Source organism: Petaurus breviceps, unplaced genomic scaffold (assembly GCF_028583685.1).
Source record: "Petaurus breviceps papuanus isolate PSGF00001 unplaced genomic scaffold, PetGlider_PUasm1.0 685, whole genome shotgun sequence".
Classification (NCBI taxonomy): domain Eukaryota; kingdom Metazoa; phylum Chordata; class Mammalia; order Diprotodontia; family Petauridae; genus Petaurus; species Petaurus breviceps.
In genome coordinates this window covers 3354140-3368818 of record NW_027186455.1, presented here as the reverse complement: position 1 = coordinate 3368818, position 14679 = coordinate 3354140, and the positions used below count along the sequence as shown (strand labels likewise).

Below are 14679 nucleotides of genomic sequence, written 5' to 3'. Positions count from 1 at the left end.
TAATTTTTATAAAGTGCTTTACAAACTTTAAAGTCCTACATGTTGCTTATTATTATGATGATATAAAGTATATATTCTATAGCAAATATTGATTTATGTTCCCTAGACTAAGGAAGAATAACAATTGCAGTTAGGGAATTAAAATTGAAGTTGTTGCAATAAGCAAATAGAATGAAAATTTGTTTTCTAGGACCTATCTTTTAAAGGTAGTTCAGTGTAATCTTATTTTGCAGGTGAGCAAATAGTTGCAGTGTGGGTTAGTTCAACAAGTGCTGGATTTATTGGACCTGGATTCAGCTTCCAGCTCTGCTACTTGCTACCACCTGGATGACCTTGGGCAAGTCTCTTAGCATCTCCAGGCCTCAGTTCCTTACCTGTAAAATGAGAGGGTTGAACTAGAGGAATTCTAAGGTTTCTTTCAAGTATAGCACTGTGATCCTGTGATTTAAAATTAATTTTATGTTGGCTATTACATAACTGAAGTTTGAGAATTCTCTAAAATGAGGACATTGGGCATAGAAATTTTCAACTTTTTCTTCCAGTTCAGAGAATCTATGTTTATGGAACCACAAATAAGATAATAGATAGACCTGGTAGTCTTTTAAAAGTTGTGGTTTTAATACCTAATTTGATAATTATTTTTTTAAAGTGAAGAGAAAATGTATCTTTTCCCTTTTTTAGGTTTAAAATGCCTGCTAGTTTTAGAATTTAGATGAATTTATTGATTTATCAAGTGCTTAATATGTATTAGACTGTACTAAATTTCTGTGATATAGATTTAAAAAAAGAATAGTATCCCAACTCTCAGGGAACTTGGCATTGTAATAGGGGAAGACAGCACATAGAAGGGAGCAGTAATCATAGAAAGGAGTTCATAGCAAGCAGGTGGTGAGATGGCCTGGGTGGATAGACCTCTGGTAGTACAGGGTCCTCCTCAGTGGTATAGCATCTCTTCTGGGTGGTTCACTCAGCTGAACTCTGGACCTGCTCCTGCCATAATCCTTTCATGAATCTATAGCTGACTTTCATCTCTGGTTCCAGGGGTCACTTTCTTTAGATCTGTTTTCTTTTGCCTTTCTGGGTTCTCTCCCTGTTGGTTTAGATATCTCTTGTTTGGACAAAGAATAGCACCACTAGAAGATCCCATAAATATTTACTATATACCAAGCAGTGTGCTAAGGATTGAGGATGCAAATGCAAAATATATAAAACCTCTGCCCTGAAGGATCTTACATTTTATTAATTGGGGAGACAACACATAATAGGGAGTAGAGGCCAAGAAATGGTATTTTGGTTTGGGAAGACACAGGGATTGTGAGTAGAATATTGGCCACAGTAGCATTGATTTACATAAAGTTTTCAGAGGTGAAAAGCATGGGAGGAGGGAATGGGGAGGAGGAGTGTGTGAAAGAGAAGGAAGAGGAGAGAATGTATACTGGGCAGATGATGAAAATGAGACTGTTTGTTACTTCCAGGATTAAAAATAAAATTCTCTAACATTCAAAGTCCTTCCTAACCTGTCCCACCCATTTAGTTTTCTTATATTAAACTCTTCCCCCTACCCTTTACCCCTACAATCCAGTGACATTGATCTCATTTCTGTTCCTCACATAACATACTCCACCACTGGGTATTTTCACTTGCTGTCCTTCATGCTTGGAATGCTTTCCTTCCTCATGTCTGCCTCTTGGTTTTCTTCATATCCTTAGTTAAAATCCCATATTCTACAGGAAGCCTTTATTCATCCCCCTTAATTCTAGTGTCTTCTGTCTGTTAATTATTTCTAATTTATGCTTGTATAGCTTGTTTGTACATAGTTGTTTGCGTGTTGTCCTCATTAGAATGTAAGCTTTTTGAAAGTAGGGACGGCCTTTTGCCTTTCTCTGTATCTCCAGTTCTTATAACAGTACCTGGCACATGTTGTTTAGTCATTCAGTCATGTCCAGTTCTTTGACCCTGTATGGGATTTTTTTGGTAAAGATACTGGAATGATTTGCCATTTCCTTCTCTGGTGGATTAGTCAGACAGAGACTAAGTGACTTGCCCAGGGTCACACAGGTAGTGAGTGTCTGAGACCAGATTTGAACTCAGGTCTTCATGACTTCAGGCCCAGTGCTTTATCAGTTGAGCCACCTAGCTGCCTACCTACACATAGTAGGTGCTTAATAAATGTTTATTGAATGACTGGGCCTGGGGAATTCAGAGACATTATGGATTCATATTTTGGTTAGATTTGCGGAGAGAATAGCAAGAGACAAATGGACAAGAAGGAGGTAGTGAGTGATTTGAAGATTGAGAAAAAGGCATTTGTTCCCTACCTGTAGCCCTCTTACCCTCTGATTCTATTTTCTAATTTCTACTGAGGAAATAAAACTCTTCAGTTGGCCTAATGAGAATAGGGATCTACTGCTTTATTTCTTCTTATTTCTCCAGTTATCTTTACATATAGATTCTGACTCTTGTCTGGCCATTTTGCCAGGTAGTTTTCTTGTACTAGTATAATAGCCATTATATTTTTATTGGTAGAACATTAAATTTAGAGTTGGAAAGAAACCTAAAGGTCATCTAATCCTCCCACCATTTTATAGATGAATGAATGAAAAAGCACTTATTAAGTATGCTATATATATTATATATATATATATATATAATGCTAACCATTGTACTAAGTACTAATAATACAAATACAAAAAATGAGACTGACTTTGCTTTTCTTACATTCTAATCGGAGAGACAATTCATAAGAGATTGGTGGCCTGGAGATAGAGTTTGAGTCAGTGAAGTGAAACAATGAGGTAGTTGATTGAATATACCCTTTGCTGAGGCATAAGGAATAGGAGAAGGGTCCTTGTGGAACAACCTGATAGAAAATAACAGGGGTGAAGGGAGTTCCGAATTGCGTGACTTAGCTACTTCAATGTATAGTTTTAGAAGTTACAATTTGGAGAGTGGAGCAGCGGCAGCATTGTCAGGGATGGAAAAGTATGGTGACAGAGAGTTCAGCTAATGCCCCGAGAGGTTAAACAATTTGCCTGTAGTTACATAGGTAGTAAATAGAAGAGCCAGGATTTAAATTCAGATTTTCTGGCTAACGTTAACACTAACCTAACACTCTACTTGATATCTCCCATAGAGGTAGCTGCATCTACAGCCAAAAGAAAGTAATGCAAGGGCTGTAGTTAATATTTCAATTACTAAAATTTTTGTATTATTATATTATCGTCTCTTATAGACAGAAGCTCTTTTTTCCTAATCATAATGTAAGTGATTTATATACTTTCAGTCTAATGAATCTGAGTGCCTACTGTTGGACAAACTGAAACTTACTGCAACTGTTTACTTATCTGTCATAATTACGGGGAAAATCTTCCTCAATACTGATACTCTAGCCTAGTTACTTTTATGTTGATGGTACAAATTTATGGAGACTCACAGCAGATTTTTAAAGGGTAACGTTTGCAACATGAAATTAAGGAATTGTCTCATCTTCATATTTCTCAGAATCGTGTAATTAATTGTCAAGTTGTTGCTTCTTGGATATCATGAGAGGCAAATTGTAACTATCGATCCTGTTCAGATTTCTCGTGTAATTTGTCTCAGAGTCTCAGGACTAGAAAAGGGATCTTAGGAGTCTGAATAGGAATTCCTTAGATCACATCTAGCCTTTGGATAGACTTTTCTGATAAGTGAAAACTCACTTTCTCCCATGACAGTTCATTCTACTTTTGGAGAAGTCAAATTGTTTGTGTTTCCCTACATTAAACCTAAAACTAAACTTCTTTGCAACTTACACTTCTGGCTCCTAGTTCATCTTTCAGGCCTAATAATGATAAAGAAAAATCAACCACCCCCACCACCCCAGTCTTCTCTTTTCCAGGTTGAACACTAACAGTTCTTCAACCTTTCATTCTTCATATAGTATGGTCTTGAGGTTCCTTCTTATCCTCTTTATTTGACTCTAGACCAGTGGTGTCAAACTCAAATAGAAACAACTCTAAAAGCCTCTAGACTTTTTTTGATCACATACTCCTTTCTGGTGAATGTGCTTGGATGGAGGAGGTGGTGAGAGGAGGGTGGCTGGGAGGAGTTGAAATTTCCCAGTGGTATGTGGGCAGCAGCTGCTGTGGGTGTCCTTGTTGGGGTGAAGTCATGACTGTTCTGAGAAGCGGATGTGTAGCTCGGAAGGATATAAGGTTAGGATATTGTACAAGAACAGAAGAGAATTGAGTTGGAGAGTGTTGGGCTATATAACAGGTGGATAGTTGTGTTTGTGTTGGAAACAAGTCACATGTTTGGCTATCACAGGGAGGATGTGTTGTGACCAATCTCTGTTGGTCATCCACACTTGGGAGTTCATGCTGTGGCCCTGTCTTTGTGCACCACTGCTTGATAATCTTCAGCTTGTCCGGGTCCTTCACAAAATGCAGATCTCAGAAATAAACATAGAAATTCATCTGTTGTCTTACCAGGCAAGTGTACAACATGATTATTACTTCCCATGTTTTGGAAACTATGCCTGTCTTAATGTACCCTAAGATCATGTTAACTTATTCTAGAATATTTATTTTTGAGTTTTCAGTTCATTATTCCCCCTGGCCATTTTGTGCTTGTTTATATACTTGTTTTCTACTTAGGCGCTTCCTATGTTTAAGTCAAAAATCAACTTGACATTTATGTCCTTGATATGAATGAATGAAATTATGGTTCCTAAGAGACTATCTTATCAGAGCTTGAAGGGACCTTAGATCTGTGATTGGCTTGTTTTTTATTAGATCAGGCTTACATGTTACCGTGTGTGGCATCTCACCCAGATTCCTGATTGTGCTCCACCTAAAAAGCAGTAAAGAGCTTGAGAGGACATTTTTGGCGTGTTGATTGGGTAGCTTCTTGTCAGTAGTGACCTCATGTTGCAGTCTGCTATTTAGACTGCAGAGTTTAGCACAGCACTGTCTAGAAGTACTCAGCCTTTGGAAGGCAGCCACTGAAATCAAACCCAGTAATATTCATAAGCATTTATCAACTCGCTTTTATGATTTTTCAAATGAAGTCCCTTTATCAGAAATGTTCAGTGGGAATAGCTACAATATTCAGAATGGCCTGCAAGGTTTTGTTACACAGGTGAGTTGATCAGAATAATTTTGGTGTAGCTAGGATATAGAGGAAGTACTGCTTATTATGATTATGTATTTCTTTGAGCAAATATTGACTTTATGATAACTTGATGTTATGTGAGCTCTAAATTCTAATAGTTAAAAAAGATAAGTCTAAAATTATTTATGGTTTCCAAAAATTTATTGGTTGTATAAGCTGATCTTTTTAAGTAGTTAACAGCAGAAGAGAACAACAAGCAGGGATTCATTAATCAGTTAGAGCTGCAAAACACTTGACTAAAGATTAAAGAAATATATGTCCCTTGTGATTTAGTATGTCTCTCTTGCTTTGTCATTTGGTACTATCGCTAATGAATACATCCATGATTTAAATAACATATGATTAACATTTTTGGACTGACGGTCTGTGTGTAGCATCTGTCTGCAGAATTTGTAAGTAGTTTGACCGAAAAATGTGTTAGGATTCTATGTATCCTGTCTCTATGCTCATCAGAATTCGTGTCCTGTTTTTAGCCATATGTAGTTGCTGTAGGACAGAGTTGTGCTGATGAATGCACATCTTTTTTTAAGGCTATTTCAGTATATTTGAGGATTTTTGTTAGCTTTGCTGTTAGAGTAAGGTCCTGAGAAACTGGTTTAAACTGAAAAAAAAAATAGTTTATTAAAATATTTATATCAGAAGCGTATTTCATACTCTAGATTTGTCTTATGTATTTAACCAGCCCTTTGTCCTTCAGTCACCACAAAGATAAGTTGAATGATGTATGTAGTCTAGTTTGTATGTGGCTTTAGAGATGAAATCCCATCTTATCTCATCCCCTCCTCCTCTAGCAAAACTAGTTTGATTTGTTCTCCATGGACATTCAGTTTTATGCCTTTTGTTTTTATCTACGAGTTTAGGTACCTTTGAACTGTTTATCTGCCTCTTCATAGCAACTCTTCATGATCTTTCAGCTGTTGAGTATATTTAATGTCTTTACTCATAGTTTTTCTTATACACTTTTTAATGCTGTGCTGATAGGCTGATTAGAATTTTATGTAATATTATATTTTTATGTAATTTAGAGGTAAGAAGGTGGTAAAGCCTAAAGAAAGCTCCTTGTTAAACTGCATAGATCAAAGCAAACTGGTATTCCTGTACCATCTTTTCTTACTTGCACATTAAATGACACAGTGAATGGGGAATAAAGGGACAGAATAATGTAGCTTTAGAATAGATATTTTTGCCCTGGAATTTTTCAAAAGAGGGGGAATAAGTATTTTGATTTTGAATATTCTTACTCAGTAATTTACTGAAAACTTATTGTGTGTCAATCTTTCTTATGAATTGTTGCAAAAAAAATTATGACGCAGACCAAGTTTTTAATATGTCTTTGAACCTTTCACTGGGCTCACAACAATTATTGTAGTCTCTTGTTCTTCTGTCTTCTAACCTCTACTATCAAGCTTGTAGGCCAATATCGGTTTCAAAGAGATCTTTGAAGAAGGTAACTCAACCATAAGGAAGGAAAGTATCAAGAAGATAGATTGGAGGGGTTTAATGTGTTTTTTAAAACTTTCTGAACTTAGTAATCAACAAATATTTAAGTAAACAAGATAAAAAAAAGATCGCATGTTTAAAATACAAATTTGGGGACCTTTTCTATCCCTGTTGTCCTCTCTCTTCTAGACACTTTCCAGTTTATCAGTGTCCTTCCTAAAATATATTTACCCAGAAGTGAATAAACATAGTACTTCTTAACTGTTGAAGGGGAATTTACAGTTTCATTTTTAGGATGTGTGACTAAAAGGCAGTGCTTCCAGCTGTAAAGTTGGAAAATAAAAATTGTCTGAGCTCCAGGAATTGGTTGCTTAAGTTGAAAAATAGCCTGTAGCCTGGTTTCTTTAAGATACAGCAGAATTTTTGCTATCTTAGAATAACAAGAAACTTTTGAGGTTCAATTTTTGTTTGAAGCATTATGGCACGGCAGGCTCACCTTTGACTTTGGGATTACTGAGAGCTCTCTTGAATTCTGTGATAGCCTATAGGTCTCTGCAAAAGGTACCAAATGTTTAATTCATATTTAGCTTATGTACACCTACTAGAAATGAACTAAATGCTGCAAATTCATGTATGGATGGAAGGAGGAGGGAGGAGATGGTTTTTATGAACCTTTGTCAGTTTAAGTAAAGAACGTTTTAAGACCTTATCTTAAAATAAAAGTTAACACCCTAAAAAGTTTAGGCTTGAGGTAGTCAAGTCCCATTCATTATTTAATGTCAGTAAATATGGACAGATATTTTTAGTGGGTTTGGTTTGGCCACTTGGAAGGTACTAACTGTGAGCTTTGTCTGGGTTCTGCTCTTACAAGCAGTGCTGTGACTTGCTGCTGGCTGGGGGGGAAGGGGGCGTGGGGATTGGGGCGACATCAAGAATAACATTGTGAGTGAAGAGTAATGTTCTTCTGATTTCCTAAATTCCTTTTTTAAAGATATCCTGGTCAGCATTGACTATATGAGAATAACAGTTATTTATATTTTATACAGTGTTTTCATACACCTCAAGTTGATTTTCATAGGATCCATATTGTTTCAGTTGTGCAGACAAGACTGTTGTAGAATTACTTCTGCTCCAATGATAATAGCTCATATTTAGATAGTTTTTATATGCATTTTATTATTTGATCTTTACAAAAACCCCATGAACCCTGTTGTTATCTCAAATTTTACTAATGAGGAAAGTCAGTGTCACAATAGTTGAGTGATTTGCCAAGGGGTCATAGTGCTAGTATCTGAGATGGAATTTGAACCCAGCTCTTTTTGGCTCTACTCCAGATGTCTATCCACCATGCTAGGAAATGATTATTACCTTAAATGGGGTTGCCTTAAAGTACATTTTGGTTGGCTTTAAAATTGACTCTTTTTGGGGGGGGAGAATACTTGAAATAGTTGAACTAAAGTTAAGTTTAAAATGTTAGCCTTTGTTTATAGTTGATCCGTTGTAGCTAGTGATTTCTGTGAGAGCAGGAAGGAGGTAAACTGCATTTAAAGTAGTTAACTTCTATCAGGTACAACATTTACAGATGTTTTTTGAATATATCACCATACTTCTAAACTCGTCTGGTCAGTTTCATAGTTATTAAGTACATTTCTATAATTCTATTTTAGAGAGTCTCAAGTATAAATATAAGTTGTCTAAAGAGGGCGTGTAAATATTAAGATTCTCAGTGTCTTATTACATAGAATTAGTGGTATTAGTAATCAGAATAAATTCTTCTTTGACATGTTTCATTAGAAGATCTTTGAGAACTTTTAACTTTAATTTTACAACATCCTGAAATAGTAATCATAACAATACCTTACTCATGCATAAGAGGCTTATTTATAGCACTGTGCCCTCACCTATCTTATTTCATTTGATCTTAGCATTCCTGTCAAGTAGGTTGGGCAGGTGGTCTTATTCCTACTCAACAGGTGATGAAACTGAGATGCAGATGTTTTCACCCAGTTATACAGCTAGAACTTGATCAGGGCCTAGGACTCAGGTCTTCTGACTCTTAGTGACCTTTTAACTATAAAGCATTCAGAGAATTTGCCCATCTTAGAGAGTAAGACAAGTAGGAGTTAACTTATGTAGCATAAACAGTAAGTCATTGGGCCTAAAATAGATTTCAACGTGTTTTATTTTGTTTACCTTCTCTAACCACTGAAGCATGTTTTTTACCTAGACAGTTATAGTATAAAGTGTTAACAGTAGGTGAACTTTGACTTTCTTGGCCCTGTGTGGTTAAATTTGTAATGTTAGTTTGGCATGGATATTTCTTTCCCATATTTGTGATATGGATTAGGTATTTGTTTATGTTTTAAATTTTTTAAAAACTGAAATTATTTTGAAAAACCTTTGACTAAAATGGTTTAAAATTTTACCTCATCCTTTGAAAATGAAAAATAAAACTCCTATACTTAATGTATTTTTATGAAGTTACTTGCAATTAAGTTATTTAATATTAGTCTGTCATCTCTGTTATTTTACTTTTCACATATATGGACAGTGTAAAAAAAGTGTGAAACCTGTCTTTTCACAACTAAATGGCCACCTACAAAACAAAAGGTCTTGCCCATGTGGGGAGATGTACTTAAGCCATTATAAACCATTAGAGCATTTTTTTTTTAAATTAAAAAAATTATTGTGAATTAGAAAACCATCAATAAATATGAACTTTCCATCAATAAAGAAGACCAGAAAAAGGATTGTACAAGAAATGAGTCAATTACATACATCTTTTTAAAAAGTATATCTTTTTATAAAAGTTTACTTTTTAGTTTTCAACATTTACTTCCATAAGTTTTAAACTTTCTTCCTCTCCTGCCCCCTCCTCAAGACAGCATGCTTAAAAAGTATCTTAAATGTAAAATGGTAGTATTAATGTTACTCTGCTTGACTATCCCCTTCTAAACTTAATTTTACTTTCTTCTTTGTAGTTTTAATATTTTATTTATGGTCTTTTTTGTTGTGAGAATAATACCTCACCACCAGAACTCTTATAAAATATAAGCCTTCTCCTGTAACAAATAAATATAATCAGGCTAAAAGAAAAAATTCTTAGCCATGGTTGAAAAAGTATGTTTTATTCTGCATTTATAGCCCATCAAGATATTTCTATCAAGAGGTGGAAAGCACTGCTTCATCAGTCTTTTGGAGTTGTGATTGCTTATTGCATTGGTTAGATTTCTTAAGTTTTTCTGAGCTATTTTATTTATAATATTGTTGTTAAACTCTTCTAGTTTGGTTCACTTCAGTATTAGCTCATACTAGGCCTTCAGGTTTTTCTGAATCCATTCCTTTTGTCATTTCCCATAGTGCAATAGTATTCCATTGTGTTCATATGTTATAATTTGTTCAGCCATTTCATAGTTGATAATCAATTCCTTAGTTTTTTTTAATTGTCATTTTGAATTTAACAAACACCGAATTAAAAAAAGCATTTCCATATACAAAGCAGAACAGGAAGAGAGGATTCATTATATGTGAATCCCTTACTACATATGCTTTTCCTTTTAAATAGATAATAAATTCATCATGAAACTTTGAAAGTTATTCTGCTTCTTCTTGTTTCCTTCAGGTTTTCTTTCTGCTTTCTTGGGCATTTGAAAACGTTTCAAACACCCTCCTTTTATTCTTTTTGACAACTATTGATAACCTTCCTTGTTTCTCTTTTACCTTATTCCTACCTCCCACCATTTCAAGAAAAGAAAAAAAGAAAACCAAAACTTTTGTAACAAATTTTTGTAGTCAAAATAAATCCCCTACATTGCTCATGTCTAAAAATAAGTTTTTTTTTTTTAAGCAGTTGGGGTTAAGTAACTTGCTCAAAGTTACATGGCCAGTTATTTCTGGGTATGGTGCTGAGTATCTGAGCCCGGATTTGATCCCCAGGTCATCCCGACTCTGGAGCTGGTGCTCTTATTCGCTGAGCCACCTGCCCACCCCTTAAAAATAAGTCTTGTTCTACATCTTGAATCCATAACCTCTTTATTTGTTCATCTGTCTCCTGGAGTTGTGATTGGTCATTGCACTAGTGGATCAGAGATCTTAAGTCTTATTATTACTGTATAATATGTTTTTGGTTTCTGCTTACTTCACTCTTCATCAGTTCATACAAGACTTTCAACGTGTCTCTGAAGTCTCCTCTTTTGTCATTTCTTATGACATGTAATACTTCATTACACTCACATACCATAACTTGTGCAGTCATTCCCCACTAATGGATACTCCCTTAGTTTCCGTTTTTTTTTGCTGCAACAAAGCTGCTGTAAATTTTTTTTGTACATATGAACCCTTTTAAAATGTTTTTGTTCTTTTAGATATAACTAAGCCTAGTAGTGACCTCATTGGTCAGAGTATACATAACTTTGTGACTATTTTAGGGCCAGATTCTTTCTTTTTTATAAATAGTGTTTTATTTTTTCCAATTACATGTAAAGATAGTTTTCTGCATTCGTTTTTAATAAGGTTTGAGTTCCAAATTTTCCTTCCTTCCTTCCTTCCTTCCTTCCTTCCTTCCTTCCTTTTTCTTCCTTCCTTCCTTACTCCTTCCCTCCCTCCCTCCTTTCCCCTAGATGACTGGGAGACAGATATAGGTTATACATGTGCAGTCATGTTAAACATATTTCCACATTAGTTATGTTGTGAAAGAAGAAATAGAACAAAAGGGAAAAACCACAGAAAGCCAAAAAAAGTGAAAATAGTATGCTTCAATCTGCATTCAAACTCCATAGTTCTTTCTCTGGATGTGGATGTATCATCATGAATTTTTTGGAATTTTCTTGGATCACTGTATTGCTGAGAAGGGCTGTTTATCATAGTTTATACTTTTGCACAATTTTATACATTTGTACAATGTTGCTGTTACTGTGTATAGTGTTCTCCTGGTTCTACTCATTTCACTTGGCATCAATTCATGTAAATTTTTTCTGAAAAAAATTTTTTCTGGAATCTGTCTGCTTATCATTTCTTAAAGCACAATAGTATTCTGTTACATTCATATACCACAATTTGTTTAACCATTCCCCAATTGATGGGCATTCCCACAATTTCCAGTTCTTTGTAAGGACAAAATTCTAAAGTTTTCTAGAATGACAACTGATTCACAACCATTTCTACTAACAGTGGATTATTGTGCTTGTCTTCCCATAGTCCTTTCAGCAATTGCCATATTTCTGTTTTTCAAATCATCTTTGCCATTCTAATGTGTGAGGTAGAATCTCAGAATTGTTTTGATTTGTGTTTTAATTATTTGTGATTTGGAGCATTTTCTCATGTGATTGTTGATAGCTTGGATTTCTACCTTTGAACTGTTTATGTCTTTTGACTATCTGCTGGAGAACTGTGTGTGTGTGTGTGTGTGTGTGTGTGTGTGTGTGTGTGTGTGTGTGTGTGTGTGTGAGAGAGAGAGAGAGAGAGAGAGAGAGAGAGAGAGAGAGAGAGAGAGAGAGAGAGAGAGAGAGAGAGAGAGAGAGAGAGATATCAGACCTTTATTTAAAAACAAAATTACAGCAAAGGTTTTTTTTCCCCCTTTGTTTCCCTTTTCTAGTAACTATTTTTCTTTTTATTACTGCACTGATTTTGTGCAAAACCTTTTCAATTTTATAGGGAGAATTGTTTTATTTTCACCACTCTTCCCCTATCCATAGCTTTGAAAGGTGTCTTTCCCTTTCTCCTTTAATTTGTTCATGATATGACCTTTTATATCTAGATTGTATATCCATTTGAAGCTCATTGTGCAATATTTTATGAGATGTTGATCTAAGCCTTGTTTCTTTTTAATTGCTTTACAATTTTTTCCAGGTCTGGTATATATTAGGTATGCTTAAAAAATGTTTATTGACTGCCTGACTGATAGTGGCAGAGTCATGCTATTATATTCAACTTTGATGTTTGGGAGAGGTAGTGTCGGTGAAGGTTGAAACAGCTTGCAATGTCGAACCTATGTTGACATTAATGTGGATGAATATTCTGGATTGGACTCGGCAATTAACTGAGGTCTCCTGGGCCTGTTTAAGTGGCACATTAGTTATCTCATCACCTATGTGTAATCTTTTTGGCACAGCAGGTAAAGTTGAGCTGGATAATTGTGCTGCCTTCTTTGAAGGAACTGCTTATGGTGGTTGAGGAAAAAAAGCAGCTAGTAAGATATGCTCAGATTCTAAGTTATTTTAAAAAATCTATAGTTAGTCATACCTATTTTAGTCATCTTACTAAATTTTTCCTAATTGTGTTCACTAATCAAGCTATTTCTTTCTCTGGGTTATATACTTGTATAATCAGTGTGCAAGTATAGGTTGGAGTAAATTTATTTTACAGATTTAAGACACAGGTCCATTCCTCCATCCACCTGTCTATCTGTCTATCTGCTGTTGCATGTCTGTAGCTAATAAGATTCTGAAAAAACTAATAGTATGATACTTTTTCGAAAACATGCTTTATTTGATGTATTATCCTGATTGGTGAAGATCTATGTGCCTTAGTTTACTAATGCTGTTAGTATTTTAATTTTTTAAAAGATAATTTCTTTCTTTGATTACAGTGCTCATATATCTCCCATCAACATCTTGCCAGCTTCTGCAGAGTAAGTAAAATACTTATGTTATTAGAATGTAGATTCTTTATTTCAGTGTTTTCTCATTAGATGTTGAAGGTAATACATTAAGAGCCTTGATTATTGTCTGTACTTTATATCAAAACATTTTATAAAATTTACATAATTAGTGAACGTTTCCTGACAATGCTGCATAATTAAAAAGAATTATAGAGATGCAAGCATTTCATTTGGAATGCTTTTATGAAATTTTTGTCAATTTTATGAAGAATGCATTGCTTTCTGCAATAGGTTTTCTTTTCATCTATTTAATATAGTTTTTCTGTTCATGATCTCTTCCATTTCTCGTCTCCCTCATTTCTCCTAATGCTATTTGTCCTTACTTGGAGCTTTATTTCTTCTAGCTTCCCTTATTTTCCTAGTGCAGCACCTTTGCTTTCTTTGGCTTACCTTTCCTCTATTTGCAGTCTTAATCAGTAGTTCATTTATCATAAACCCTCGAATCCTTTACCTTCTGGTCCTTCTATAAGGTATCATGTCTTGACAAAGTCCGATCAGTCATTTAGCACCTACCTACTATGGTACCAGGCAGACAATTAACAATGACTGGAAGGATCCCTAGGAATGAGTTTATTATAATAGGGGAAGAACAAATACATAACAGATGTATACACAGCATAAATATAAAGCAAATAAATGCATATACATACACACTCACAAACTAGTTTAAATACTAGATACTATGGGAGGGGAACTAAAAGTTGGAGGGATCAGGAAAGGCTTTGTGCAGAAAATAATATTTGAACTGCCTTGTAAATGATTGTAAATGAAGAGGAATATATTCTAGGCAGTGGGGGATGTCCAGTAAAAAGGCATGGTGGGGGGAGATAAGAGTTTTCTGTGAAAAAACAGGTCATTTGACTGGATTGCAGAATGTGGGAGGGGGAGTAATATTCAGTGAGGCTGGAAAGTCAGATTGGGACCAAGTTGTATAGAGCTTCATAAGCTAATAGAGGAGTTGATATTTTATCTTAGAGTTACTAGGAAACAACCAGAGTTAGTTTGGGCAGCATGCAATGTTTAGAATTGACTGGGGCTTTGAGAGACTTGAGGCAGGGAGGGCAATTAAGAAGTTGTTAGAACAATGAGAAGTAATAAGGAACTGAATTAAGGTGGTAGCTGTGTGAGTGAAGAGGGCTGGATTCAAGAGATCTGAAGGTAGACATAGCAAGATTGAACAGTTAATTAGATATGTGGGGTAAAGGAAAGTGAGGAGTCATGGTGTCTAGATTATGAACCCAAAACACTGAAAGGAAGGTGGTGCCTTCAACAAAAATATGGCAGTTTGGAAGAAGAATGGAAACTGGGGTGGGGGGAGAGGGGAATGACACAAGTAATGAGTTCAGTTTTAGACATGCGTCCTCTTAAGAAGACGTTTGTGGAATATGGGTGAATCCTATTGGTTCATTATAGCTTTAACTGGATTTCTT

General features: G+C 35.2%; 1 protein-coding gene across 2 annotated transcripts in view; it reads left to right on the top strand.

Annotated features, from left to right (window-relative positions):
- FAM13B (family with sequence similarity 13 member B) overlaps positions 1 to 14679 on the top strand; it is a 107253-nt gene that overhangs the window by 48045 nt on the left and 44529 nt on the right. For both annotated transcript variants that reach the window (XM_069104274.1, XM_069104273.1), the window contains exon 8: positions 13178 to 13219. In XM_069104274.1, the coding sequence (XP_068960375.1) occupies positions 13178 to 13219 (42 nt within the window). The remainder of the gene's footprint in view (positions 1 to 13177; positions 13220 to 14679) is intronic.